Genomic DNA, 14,058 nt, shown 5'->3' with positions numbered 1-14,058 from the left:
AAGCGTCTTGTTCTATAATCACCTTCCATCCCGACACTTAACAGCTTATTCTTTTGAAATATTTGGTACTACCAACACAAGTAATCTTGAAAACATAGCTGTTGGTGCTATGAAAATGATTGGTGGTGTTTTTCCATTCTTCCAATTAGTGCTGGTGTCCTTACACACATAAGTGCTCTACAATCTATAACTTATTTGAATTGCACTTTTCCCAGATGAAAAAATAAGCAGCCATTGTTTTTGGCAGTATATTACAATATGAAGGATTTGCATTCTCTATGCACAGAATCTAACCTGAAGCTTTGAGCCACTGATGGGATTTTAAGAAAGCTGGATCAGTGAGGATCATGCTCAAGTTCTGCGTTTAGACAACTGGCAGAACCTGGATGAGGACTCTTGGTGTCTGAATCCTCTTGACCAACACTTAGTTACTTCTTAACTCAGAAAGTCAAGAAACCCAATTCTGTTGACTGTATTTGTAAAACAAATGCCCACCTTTCCATTCTGGGGTGGGGAGAAAGTCTCATTTGCAAAGAATATGGACATATTTTTTAAAAGTAAGCCTATACATGATCACCTCTCTTCACTGTTAATGTAGTAGTAAATTCTCCAATTCAGCCACAGAGCAGATTGCAACTGATTTGAGTATTTCAGTAGCTTTCTTTTCTCCCTAGGGCAGGTGTTGTCTCACTGGCAACTAGTATCCATAGCACAGAAGATTTTTCAAATTAAACCAAGAACATTGACCTGCATCCTAAAAAACCAATTATATCTGTATATATATATATATATATACAGATCCCAAACCTAGAGGTATAATGAGTCTCTTAAGGAAAAGGTGCTAGGCAAGCAGAGAAGTGAAATGTTAAGCAGAGATCAGATTATGGGGGATTTATGGTATTTCTTAAAGGCCTCTCAGGCTTTCTTTCCTGGCTACAGAGTTATCTCACAAGTTATGTTGCCACTGGCAAAATCCTCAGATCTCTGAAGTTGTATCTGCAAAAAAGGCAGCATTAAATCTCAATTAAATTTTTTGAGCTTGCTTATGCAGCAAGATACAGCAGTGTAACTACTGTACCTAGTCTCTAATCATATCTACACAAACAGCTGGTGCTCAGAGCTCCAAAAGCCTTGCTTTGCCACAGAACTAATATACCCTTGAGTAAGTGTTCAATATTATATGTAGGCATCCTCTGCTTTTTCCTGATTCTGAAAATTTATCTTCTTCACAGGAGGAGGTTTTTTTCCACCATAGAAGGGAACTACATATTAGGAAAACAGTCAGAAGCAAATGTGATTTTTTGATAGGGAGTTTAACTTATGTGCACAGGAATGCCTATGGTTCTTCTCCTGCTGCTTCCTGCTCCCTCTCTGGCTTCGCTCACATCATTTTCCCAGCACTGTGAGTTAGTCAGGGCCTTCTGGTGGGCAGGTGGCCATCACAAATACATAGCTTGTGCAGGTATGTTATTCATATTTCAGCTGGCTGGCTGCAGTTTTACAAGCCAGTCACAAAGCTGCTGAAGAGCTCTTTCTGCAATTCTGGCAGAATCAGAGAGAACAGCAGTTTGCTGTTCCCAAACCACATGGAAAGAAGGGAGGAAGAGACCACTTGCTTTAGGAGCGCTTTTCTTTGATCAGCTTCATTTTGTGCAGAGCCTTTTCAGGGCTTTTGAAAGAGGCATGGACTGGCTTGTGCTGCATAACTAGGATGAGCTTTATATTCAGGAAGATAAAAAGCTCTTTCCTGACAAGGCAGATAAAATTTGCTACTAAGCTACAGCAGTGAAGAACTCCAGTTTCTGTACCTAGCACAGTATGGAAAGCCACCACCCCTTTCACAGATTGCTGTCGGTCATACACTAGCTGTGATGTGGACAAGCAAACGTGGAAGTTAAGGTAAAAAAGGTTCTGTCTGCATGCTACCAAGGCTGGCAACGCTGCTGAGGCATTTTGCATGGCATTTATTTTTCAATTGTGCCAAGGGAAGGAAAGGGTACTTCCTGTACCCTCTGAAGCAAACTTGAAAGCTCATGATTATAAAGCAATGCTGCTGACATGTGGAGTGTCCTGACACTAACTCCGGATTGTCTGGAAAAGTTTCTTGCTGATAGGACTGTAATTTTTTTATATGTGGTGGTGCTGGTGGATATAGAGTCACTCCAGTATGGACAGCAGTGCTTTAGCCATTTCCCCCGGCTGCTCTGAGAGACTCTGTGTCCCTGGCTAATATCTTTTGCTGTACAGTTGGATCACAGTAAGAAACCACTGAGCTGTTGCATAAGCAGCTGGAGAGTGACAGTGTGTGACTGCCATGGAGAGAGGGAGAGGATAGATGACAGTCAGGGGGAGTGCTGGGGGCTGCTGAGCCGTAGCAGGATGCTGTGCATTGCACAGCAATTTGGAGACGGAAGCTGAGAATAGTTTTCTTCAGGAGGGGTCAAGATTCAAATATACACCAAAAAAAGCAGCAGTACCCCATCAAGCAATTGACAGGAAGATTTAGGTTTAGCCTTTGCAAATAGGGATTTTGTAGTTGCTGTTGTCCACGTAATTTCTATACCTTCCTTCATACTTTCACTCTGTACTGTGTGGCTATTTTGTAGTTTGAAAGACAACTTTGAAGATGGGGGATGTTTTTACTCATTTATTCTGCAATTCTTTGCAGTTTTGGACTGCCAATTTGTGTTCTTATTAGGTGCATTTTATAAGAATCTGAGTTTAATGTTATGAGCACAAGGCTGGAAGGAATCAAGTGAGGTCATTCTAGCCCAGCCCTAGGACCTGGGGGCACAATCTGATCTCTCATTGCTTAGTGGTGCTTGTCTAACCTTGTTCTTACCAGTCTCCAGTGATAGCTTCTGCACATCCCTAAGCAATCTATCTTAATGGCTACCTGTCCTCGGGGTGCTTTTAGGTAATTTTTCTAAAACTGTTCTAAGTAAAATTTACCATCACTGAATGAAATGATTCTATACTGCTCTCAGAGTGCAAATACACAAAACTGGAATCTGTGGAATTAGCAAATAACTTGAAAACAAATGAGGTGGAGAGGGGAAGAAAAAGAATGTTGTAAACAGTAGAATAAAAATATGCAGTCTGAGATCAGCAGCTCATTCAGTTTTCAGCCTTTTAACTCTGTGCAGCTCTGTTGAGCCTTTTCATGCTGGGCTGTTTTCAGAAATCTGTGGACAGGCATGGAAATGTGTGGAAGCAAGCCTGTGTTTGGTTTGTTTGGTTGTTGGGGGGGGGGGGAATCCACTGTTCTGGTTGCAACAGAGGAAGCTTAACAAGGAGCAGTGAGAGTTAATTCCAGTAAAAAGGAACACTCTTCAGTTTCAGAGAGCTGAAGTAAAAGCACCTGGGGGCATGTCCATACAGCAGTGACTTGGAGATAAGAAGTTACACACTGGCTATCCTGAGGCAATCAGGTTTTATTTAATACTGCAGGGGAAAAAGCTCCAGCTAATTGAAAGAGTGCTTTAAGAAAATCCAGCTGTTAGCTTAAATGTAGATATACCATGACCAAAACATGGTAAAACATGTCAGAGGACAGGGAGTGCAATCTCAAATCAGCCTTCTTTCTAACAATAACAATTGTTTTCTTGTGATTGCTATCAGTTCCCACTGCATTCAACTTTTATAGCCCTGAAGTATCTACCTAGATTGTCTTCTTCTAGAGGTACCTACTTCTAACACCTCTGTTAACCTCAAAGTCCTTCTGCTCTTCACCCACTCTGATCCCAGGAGTGATCCTCAGAGGCTGTATTGACATCAAGTATTTCTACCTGAGGAATCCTGAGACCAGCTGGTGGGGAAGACAAAAGTTAGCCCCAAATGCCAAAGAATTCTAAGGTGTGAAAATTAACGTGATTTTTTGTTCATTATTCAGTGTCCATGCTTTTAAGAATCTTTGCTTCATTTTTATTTTAAAATACTGTCTTTTTCCTTTGGAAAATATCAGTACTAGACTAGTAATGAAAGTTATACCTCTGCAAGCAGTGATATATTTTGGGCTACTGGCAAAACCTTGAGAAACTGGTGAAAAAAATGCCAGAGAAATAGGCATCAATATCATTGATGAGAAAGGTTATATTTTCTCCTGCCTGCACTATTGCATAATCAGAAAAAATCCCAAAATATATCTGTCCCTTCTGGAATGACTGAGAAGTCCCAATTGCAATGAAAATATGGAAAAACAGTTTCCATAAAATCCAATTTTCTTTCTTAATAAACATAATGCATTCAAAAAAGAGAGATACATTTTTGCAAGCCTTGCCTGGTAAACTTGGGGTTAACAGGGCTGATACCCCACTACTATCTCCCTGTGTGTGTTGCTGCTAAATGCAGTTGCTTGCTGATGGAATGCCAAGACTTGCACTTAAAAAGAAGCCTTGCTCAGTTTTGTACCGAGAAAAACAGTCTTGTAGTGATGAAATACTATACTTTTAACTTGGGAAAAAAAGCACCTAGAAAATACTTGCTACACCACAACACTCTGAAATGTACTTTATAACAAAACTATCAAAAGTACAGAATTCTTCCAGCTGGCAAAAACTCAGTAAACTTTCTCAGTAATCTCTTTGACAAAGTTTTCCTTTCAGACTCTGACATGCATGGGGGAGGGAATCCACAGAAAGGAAATTTGTGATTCTGTGGTGGAAGGAAAGCCATGAAAGAGGAAGGGTGAACTAAGGTGACTTGCCTGGATGGCTTGTAACAAATGTCTCCTTAGTGTCACCTTTATAGTGAGAATTACAATGGGATGTTAATGGACACAAAAAAGAAGAGCATAAATAACTATAGAAAAGACTCTCCACTTTGGAGATTATTATGGAAAAAATAATCTATGAATTCTAGTGCACCATAACCTTTATGTCCTAGTGCTGCACACAGGCTACTTCTCAAAAAAATCCTTTCCAACTGAAACCATTTTATGATGCTATGTAAATAATATTTGTCAACAAATGCTTAACACATGCCTTTGCTGTACTTACTGCTGCCTGACTGTGCACAGGACTCAGTCCCAAAAGCCATGAAAGCAGTTTGCTGGTCCATTCCATAGGTTCCTCAATCTGCCTTTAGAAGCACAGAAATTATCTATTCTGTTAGTACTTCATCATGAAAATTGCTGCTATTCCCAATATACATCTTAAAAGTTATTACTGTATTCCACAAAATGGAATACAAAAATAGAACCTCATGAAAAAATCCTGTCCAGCTCCTCAGCCTATAGCTACTTTTAGGAGTCTGCTCAGGTCCTCTGCTTCCTTGCAAGACTCTCATTCAATTTTTTAATGGGTCTTGCTGTTAGAACCCTTTCCACCATCCATCCCATTAGCAGTAGTTTCAGAGCAAAGCGTGCCAGTGATGCCAGTACATCTAATGGATCTGTGAGTCTGCATAAGGAATGGTTAGTTTCCTTAATCCAAAGGATGCAGGACTATAAAGGACTATACAGTGTGGATGTAGGTTAGTGTTTTGGTAAAAGGCAAAAACTAAGAACCATCCAGATCAGGAAGGGGGACATGCATTCACAGGGCAGCAAAGCCAGGAGAAGAAATTAATCCAGAAGAGACAAAGATAGGTAAACTCATCTGTTTAACATGGTCAAATATTAATATTGGTACTTGGGGTAGCACAAACAACAAGTGATTATCCTCACATTGGCTCTACAGTTCAAAAGCTTCCTACACAAATGCAACAGTCTGGACAAACTGGAATTTCAAGCACAGAACTTAATACATATTATCTGGTCACTTCCTATGTAGTAAGAATTGTCATGTGATGATGCAGGGGGTTGTTATTAGTTAGCAGAAGAGCTTAGTGTAAAATAATCCCCATCAGAGACTTGAGTCAAAGGGCTTTTAACTGGAGAGTGGCTATGTTACAAGGCGCAATGTTAAAATCCTTTTCTGATTTTTCATCATCCTTTTCAATCCCTAGAAAACTATCAGCTCCTGTGAATAAATATGTTTCCCAATCTATTGTCTAAACTCAGCTCACACTATCTGTTCAGTGATAAGTTATACCTATTCTGTGTATTGCTTTCAAAAGCACAGAAACAAAGAACAGCTTTACATTAATATCGGCTGATCCTCTTGCTTTTTCCTTGAGCTGCATCTACTAGAGCTGTTCAACCTAAATCCCTTCTTCCTTAGAGGTCCCATTCTCACTTTCCCTGTAGCAAGACAAGGAAGCAGTCTTAGGCTCTCATAAGTCATAACCTTCCTTCTAGACTTATTTTCCAGCAACAATCAACACAGGCTAGAAAAAGCCAATGTAATGTTGCTGTAAAGCCTCGTTTTTCTCTCAGAGGGATTTAAACTGATGGGAACAAGTGGAAAAGCCATGGACACGCAGTTCCCCTCCTTTAGTCCACTCAGGGTCATTTTGCTGAAAGCAGAGAGGGCCTGCTAAACTATATCCTTCAGGAAAAGGGCCTAGACAAAAGCACCAGACTCAGCATACCATATTTTTGATTTAATTGTAGGAGGTGTTTGTGCCCAGGCACTGGCAGCAGGGACTGCCAGACAGCCTCTCTGAAGAGCTGCTGGGACCACTCCATGCCAATTCCAGCATATTCCAACACACCCACTGCAGGGCATGGCTAAGCCCTGCAGCCAAGGTGGTGGCACCTCTGGGAAAGGGTATTTAAGAAAGGTACAAGCAGTGGAGAATGAGGGGGAAAACATGAGAAACAACCTTGTGAGCACAGAGGTCGGAGAAGAAGGATAGCAGGACGTTCTCCAGGCACTAGAGCAAAGATTCCCCTGCAGCCCATGGTGGCCTGGGGAGGATCCCATGTCAGAGCAACAGGATGTGTTCTGTAGAAACAGCATCCCTTGGATAGCCCACCCAGTAGCTAAGGGTTTGTTTTTTTCTCCCTGAAGGAACTGTATCCCATTTGAAGGATTCATTTTGGAGGAAGGGAAATGTATGAGGAGGAAGGAGCAGCCAAGAGGAATAGTTGTGGACTGATCACAAACCTCCATTCCCTATCCCCCTGCACTGCTCAGGGTCGGGTAGGAGGTATAGGAGTTGAGAATGAAGGAGGAAGCTGAGCCTAGGAAGAAGATGAGGAGAAAAATTTGTTTTAATATTTGTCTTTGTTTCTCACTACATAAATCTATTTTAAATGGCAATAAATTACATTATTTTGCCCCAAGATGAATCTTGTTTAGCCTACGACAGTAACTGGTAAGTGACCTTCCTGTCCTTACCTCAACCCCAGAGACTTTCATCTTAATTTCTACCCATATTTTGTTGAGGAGAGATAATGAGAGAGTGGTTGGGTGGATCTGACAGCCAGACAAGATTAACCCACCACTATAACTAAAACCAGAATTAAGACCATCCATCTTCCCAAAACCAAGGAAGATACTGTGGCAAATTCCCTTTTCTTCAAGATACAGTGTTAGAGTAAAGCTAAGCATGATGTTCCCTCCTTTTTCCTTTTCTCAACAATGAATGTGAAAACATTTCTGTTGTAACTGTAGTGCTACACTCACACATCAGTTTTTGCACTCACAAAGACAGCAAAGTTATGTGCTATTACTGGACCTCTGAATCACATTCTACCATGTCTTTATTCTGAATTTAATGACTTATTTCATAGATAGGAAGAGATGAGCTATGAAAGTTTTTAAAGGTTTAAAAGGCCTGAAATTCACTTTCTGCTTTCTTTGACTTTGATTATATATCTATATATAAATATGCACATATGTCTATATAATATTATATATTTTTCTATTTGTAGGGGTGAGGTTTTTATTAATTTTTTGTGGGGTTACCTAGCCAAGATAACAAAGCACAAAAAATTGAAAAATGTGCAGTAAAAAGAAGGACAAAATTTCCATTAATTGTAATGCATTGTAGGATCTACAGTGTGACAGTATATTCAGAACACTTTTTTCTGGTAACTGACTTCCCCTCCTTTTCCCTTGTATGCCATGGTGCTGTGTGGTTAACTTTTAGTTTTAGAACATCTGTGAGTTCTAGGGCTACATTCAGGATCAAAGGTCAGCAATTAACTACCCCTAACTTTGTTAGGTTTTGTAAGAACCATATGGAAGAGTAGTTCTGGAAAGAGATTGATCACTTCTCTCAGCAGGAAACAACTAGAGCAAGGACAAAGGAGACTATATGAACTCCTCAGCCCTATCTCCCCATGGAAAAAAAAAGGATACCTTACAACAATGCAGCAGATCTCTAGTTTTCCTAATTTTTAACACATAAAATCATCATGAAATATGCAAGGACATCTTTTATATTAACTTTTCTTTATTTTTCTTTATGTGGGAAATATATGAGATATGTGACTGCATAAGGAAATCCTCTATTGGTGCTTCCTCCCCTAGGTATTTTAGGAGTCCCCTGGAGAAGGCATGAATGTCCATCCCTATGGACATCCCACTAGACATGAACTAGTTTTCTAAAAAGAGTCTTATTGATTACCCAATTAAAGTTCTAATGCCTTCTTTTTTCAGTCCTCTGATCCTATGTCCTCCACGTTCACACAAATACAAATGCAACAAATCTGCAGCATTTTATCCTTTACACAGGCACAAGGATAGAATCAAAGGGTAATTTTGTCTGTCTTATGTGTTCCAAATGCTTGGCCAAGGTTCTAAGCAAAAAAACTTCTCAATATATACTAATTCACCAAGTATGAGACATATTAAAATCCTGCTTTTTATTTGTCAGTGAGCTTTTAATGTGAAGAAGAGAAATATTGTCACTTTGTCATAGGGTGCACGAACCCATGCCCTCTCCATCCAAAGGAAATTTCTGAGGTTGCAGTTCAGTGGTATTGAATTCTATCTGTTGCAATAATGTTTTAACAGGACATATATGTAATTTAATACCTGATATCATTTTCTCTCTTTCTCTTCCTCTTTTTTCCTCAGAGCAAATTATGACATCGACATCTAAAGGAATTTTCCGGCCATTTTTTATTATCTTCATTATCCTTGGTTGTTTCATGGCATTTATATTAATTTATATCAAACCAACAAATAGCTGGATTTCTGGTCCTATAGAATCAGCCAGTTCAGTGTTGAAAATGAAGAACTTCTTTTCTTCCAAAACTGATAATCTCAATGAAACTACTGTTTTGATCTGGGTTTGGCCATTTGGTCAGACATTCGATCTAACATCCTGCCAAACCATGTTCAATATCCCTGGGTGCCACCTGACTATTGACCGCTCGCTATATAACAAATCCCACGCTGTTCTCATTCATCACAGAGACATTAGCTGGGATCTGGCTAATTTACCTCAGCAAGCCAGGCCACCATTCCAGAAGTGGATTTGGATGAACTTGGAGTCTCCAACTCATACTCCACAGAAGAGTGGCATTGAACACCTTTTTAACCTGACCCTGACTTACCGGCGTGATTCAGATATCCAGGTGCCTTATGGCTTCATGATGGTTGGTACAAGTTCCTTCACATTTGAAGTACCAAGTAAGGAAAATTTGGTCTGTTGGGTTGTAAGTAACTGGAACCCTGAGCACGCCCGAGTCAAGTATTACAACGAGCTTAGCAAATACATTGAAATCCACACGTACGGACAAGCCTTCGGAGACTACGTCAATGATAAAAACTTGATTCCAACTATCTCCACGTGCAAATTCTACCTTTCCTTTGAAAATTCAATCCACAAAGATTACATTACTGAGAAACTTTACAATGCTCTTCTGGCTGGATCGGTGCCAGTTGTACTGGGCCCTTCCAGAGAAAATTATGAGAATTACATTCCAGCAGACTCTTTCATACATGTGGAAGATTTTCTCTCCCCCAGAGAGCTGGCAGAGTATCTTCTGATGCTTGACAAAAATAACAAGATGTATCTTAGTTATTTCAACTGGAAGAAGGATTTTTCAGTGCATCTTCCTAGGTTCTGGGAATCACATGCATGTCTTGCTTGTGATCACGTGAAAAGACACCAGGAATACAAGTCCATTGGAAATTTAGAAAAATGGTTTTGGAATTAATTTGTGGAGGGTGTGTGTGGGCGTGTGCTTATGTGTGCACTTTTTTGAAGAAGCCAGAAAAGACTTCAGTCCAAGTGGAGAGAAAAGGAAAAGAGAAAAAAAGGAAGGAAAAGAGATTCTCATGTCATGGTTTATCAGTTATTCTCTCTTGGCTATCCTATTTATATTTTGTAAGAGATTTTAAAAGATCAGCAGCAGCAGTCATCAGTACTCAGTTTCAAATCATAATAGAGACACTAATTATGTGCACTGAAGAGTATTTGATTGCTTATTATAAATTTAAAACAAGATTTTCCACATTTTCCGTGAAACATGTCCCGGTCTTACACTTGAAGTAGTCCTTTTTAACAATTGTTTAGTTGTTGTTTTTTTTTCTTTTTAACATTATCTTTGTTGTTTAACCTATTTGGAAAATGAGGAAACTATTTTTAAATGTCAGAGAAATTTTAAAACATAATTTGTTGTTCCAGACAGAAATGTGTGTAATACTTCAAAAGACAGTAAAGTTTCACATGTACATCTTGCATTTAAAAGCACAGTAGAGTACAATACCTAACATTATGGAAGTGTGATTAACTGCCCTCTTTTTAAGGGCAGTGAACCTAGAATTATGGTTTTTTAAATGTATTCAAATAGTGGATAGTCTTTGTTTCTAAAAATCTTTCCTAACAAATGGGCCCATTATGTTGCTTCAGGAATATATCTCTTCTTACACTCTGAAGAAAAAAGAAATCAGATTTAGAGAAAACTGCCAATCCTGGTGACCAAAGCTCAGATTCATCCAATTTTTGAGTATATTCAAGTGCAGCACACCCTTGGCCCTCAATGTGTCTCAAGTATTTTTTGCCTGAACTAGGGCTTTAAGTAGTGTTACACTGAGATAAATAGATTTTAACAAAGATGTTCAATTACATCAGCCTCATGTACTGAATTCAGCTGGTAATCACGGATTTTTAGAAGCAGTTTGCTGACAAATTTTAGAAAGCTATCTCATACAATTTCTTGAATAATAGTGAATTTTTCCCCAATTCTGCAAAGATCTCTTGAATTATTACTGTAGCTGGACAACTTGATGTTATGACACATAAATGTGGGGAAAAAAATTACTAAATCAATTTTCTGAGAGAAATATGCTGAATTCAGTAAATGAGCTATCAGGCTGACATATAACCTTTCAATTTATTAAGCTAAGGAATTTGGGGGGTTGAAAATATTTTATCTGAGTGGTATTAAACATGCACTCTTCAGAGCAACAACTGCTATCAATATTTGATAATATAAGTAGGTTTTTAAGTATTAAATTTGCTCTAATAGCAAACACAAAATTGTGATGATTGTGACAACTGTTTAAAACGTCTGCTTTAAACATGTGTCATTTGATTTTACTACTTCTTTCTTTCAGCTAAGACAAATTTCTGATTACCATATATTCATATATACAAGGTTGGTTTAAAGACGTGGGTCTGTTTTGGTATCAAATGAAAGCAAATCAGCTTGGATTTTCAGGTTAAAGTGCTGCAAATCACACCTGCTACTGGAAAAAAAGAAAAAAGTTAAACACTGGAAAGACTTATGCTTATGAGATGTATAAGACCCTGATCAAGCAAAGTAGTCAATCAAGTAACTAAGATTAAATTTACAGGCAAGATTTAATTTGCTGAAGTAAGGAAATGAGAGATAAATGATAAATATTTAGCAAAAGACAATGCGACTTGTCAGATTTTTATTTTCTTTTTATTCCAGACTGGAATAGAAACACAGAAGGCTATAAGAGTAATTAGTTAAAATTCTAGAACTCAAAACCCCATGGAAAAGTTATAGAATCACTTCTGCTCTCCTTATGGTTTCAAAAGCTGTATTCTGATCCAGCTAGCTTTCAATATACTGTGAATCACCTAAACTCACCAGCATTCCAGTATACAGCAAGATGAGCTTACCTTGAAAATTAATGCAATACGAGGAAACTGAGTCTTCTGAAAACAAACTTCTGACATGCATGTAATATGAGTAGTATTTTATCATTTTGAAGGCAAGTGGCCATAGCTTATAGTCTGTCCTACAGGATATAATGACATTTTGTTCTCAGGACTGTGAAATTCTCAGTGACTGAACATACCACTGGTTTGGTTCAATAACCTGATTCCCTCAGTGCTGGAATTTGGAAGTCCTTTGCATTGACCTCAGTGAAAAGTGAATGTGTAAAATCCTTTACTTCATTCCTCACTTCAGATCATGAGAGTTGTTCTGTGTGTTAGAAGGCCTTAGCTCAAATCAAACTGATTTCTTGGCAGCAAGTTCAGCTAAGTCCTTATAGTAATAACAAGCAAGCATATATAAGATATAGTCAGTGTTACTGCAAATATTGGTCAGTGTATACACGGGAAAGCTTGGAAATACACACTGAATTTTAATCCTGTAAGTAACGTCTTCACCTCTGTAAGCACAGGATCCAGTCAGCATGGCTAATCTTAGGCTGATTTTTAAGAAATGCAAAAATCTTTTGATGGAACTGGAAAGAGTGTGGGTCTCTTCATAAGAAGAGAAGCTCCACACAAGGCTTGCATTCATTTCATTCAGGAAACATTGCTAAAATTGCTTCAAAGATTAATAAAACAGTAGAGAAATCTAATCCAGAACTATGCATAAGGATCATTACCAAATCCCGAAAAAGTATACATGACCCTAATGCCTCACTGGCATTCTTGAAAAGTAAGGGCTGGAACAAAATTGAGCCAGTATTTATGAAGATTTTAAGGTGATCTGCAGGTATCAGGCCTTAAGCAGTCTGGATATAAAGATCTTTGTTGACAGAAGATGAAGCATTTTTGGGCATGTCCAGGCTATGTAATAAATGTTGTGAAGCAATGGATATAAAACATCTATGTTCCATGCGTGCATAAAGACTGCCTACCTAGACCTAGACACTTAACTCACCTAAGGCTGCTTCCAGTCTGTATCTGACATTCAGCTTTGTCAGGTCTGTGCTTCTTTTGTGATCTACTCTACATGAACAGCAAGCACAAACAGACTCAAATAACAAATCACTGTGAAAGAGAATGTGCAAACTCAACCAACTGTGGAAGGGTAAATTACATGGAACTAGACAAAACAGGTATTGTGCTTTGGTACCACTAGCAAAAGAAGATAATTGTACCAGAAAAGAGAACTAGAAGTTGGGAAATCACATCAATTCTAACAAATTTCTTTCAGACATTCAGTTTATTTTGTTTGCTAGCCCACAAGAGTCTTGAGTTGCACTCATCACAAGTTAACTAAGCAGTCAGTGAAGACAGAGGGTAATCACCATTCTTTCTTTTACAGTGGCTTACTTTGGATGTTTTTAGGCTCTCTGTCATGCACTGAGTTATCAACATTACTGCTTTTCTCAGTGTGGAAAATAAGACCCAAACTAGAAAAAATATAAAGTGCACATGCATTGCTACCCCACTGAATGAGAACAGGTATAAGACAAAATTGGCAGAAGATCCTTCTAAAGCAGTTTTCCTTTCATTTTGTAGAGCTCAAGTAGGATGAGCAAGATATAGGAAATTGACACCACGGAACACAATAAAGAACTACTTGCTCATGTTTGTTTCTCAAAGTAGGCCTGAAAAAAACCACATAATTGTCTCCCATCTCTAAACAAGCAGTTAAATAACCAATAACTGTTCCTGTTTATTCAAGAATGGGACACCTGTTGGCCTTGTATTTTCTTTTTTATTAGATGCAGAATGCTCTCTTCAGGAGAAGAGAAGAGTCTGTCACTAAGATAATTATATTTATTATCTAGATTCAAGGATCTTTATTCTTATTTTCTTTTTTGATTTATAAGTCCTCATGCAGCAACACTTTCTGGACACGATTCAAAAAGACCTTAAGAGTATACAGATGACATAAACTTAAGCAAGTGCTTAATTTTAAGAGCATCTTAAAAGCTTTAATGCACTGTGGCTCCAGAGAATGTTTTCATTGCCTTTAGGAATTGTGCCAAAGAATGTGAGCTATAGACATCAGAGACCAATTTGTGCAGCCTCTTTTGCATAATTTACATAATGAGCAAA

General features: G+C 38.5%; 1 protein-coding gene across 4 annotated transcripts in view; it reads left to right on the top strand.

The window, feature by feature from the left end:
• FUT9 (fucosyltransferase 9) overlaps positions 1 to 10,889 on the top strand; it is a 96,865-nt gene extending 85,976 nt beyond the window's left edge. For all 4 annotated transcript variants that reach the window (XM_014883626.2, XM_088162027.1, XM_088162026.1 and 1 more), the window contains one exon: positions 8,910 to 10,889. In XM_014883626.2, the coding sequence (XP_014739112.1) occupies positions 8,918 to 9,997 (1,080 nt within the window). In that variant the 5' untranslated portion in view covers positions 8,910 to 8,917 and the 3' untranslated portion in view covers positions 9,998 to 10,889. The remainder of the gene's footprint in view (positions 1 to 8,909) is intronic.
• Positions 10,890 to 14,058: the final 3,169 nt, after the last annotated feature.

The sequence above is a fragment of the Sturnus vulgaris genome, chromosome 3 (genome assembly GCF_052056855.1).
Source record: "Sturnus vulgaris isolate bStuVul1 chromosome 3, bStuVul1.hap1, whole genome shotgun sequence".
NCBI classification, from domain to species: Eukaryota; Metazoa; Chordata; class Aves; order Passeriformes; family Sturnidae; genus Sturnus; species Sturnus vulgaris.
This window is presented reverse-complemented; position numbering and strand designations above follow the sequence as displayed.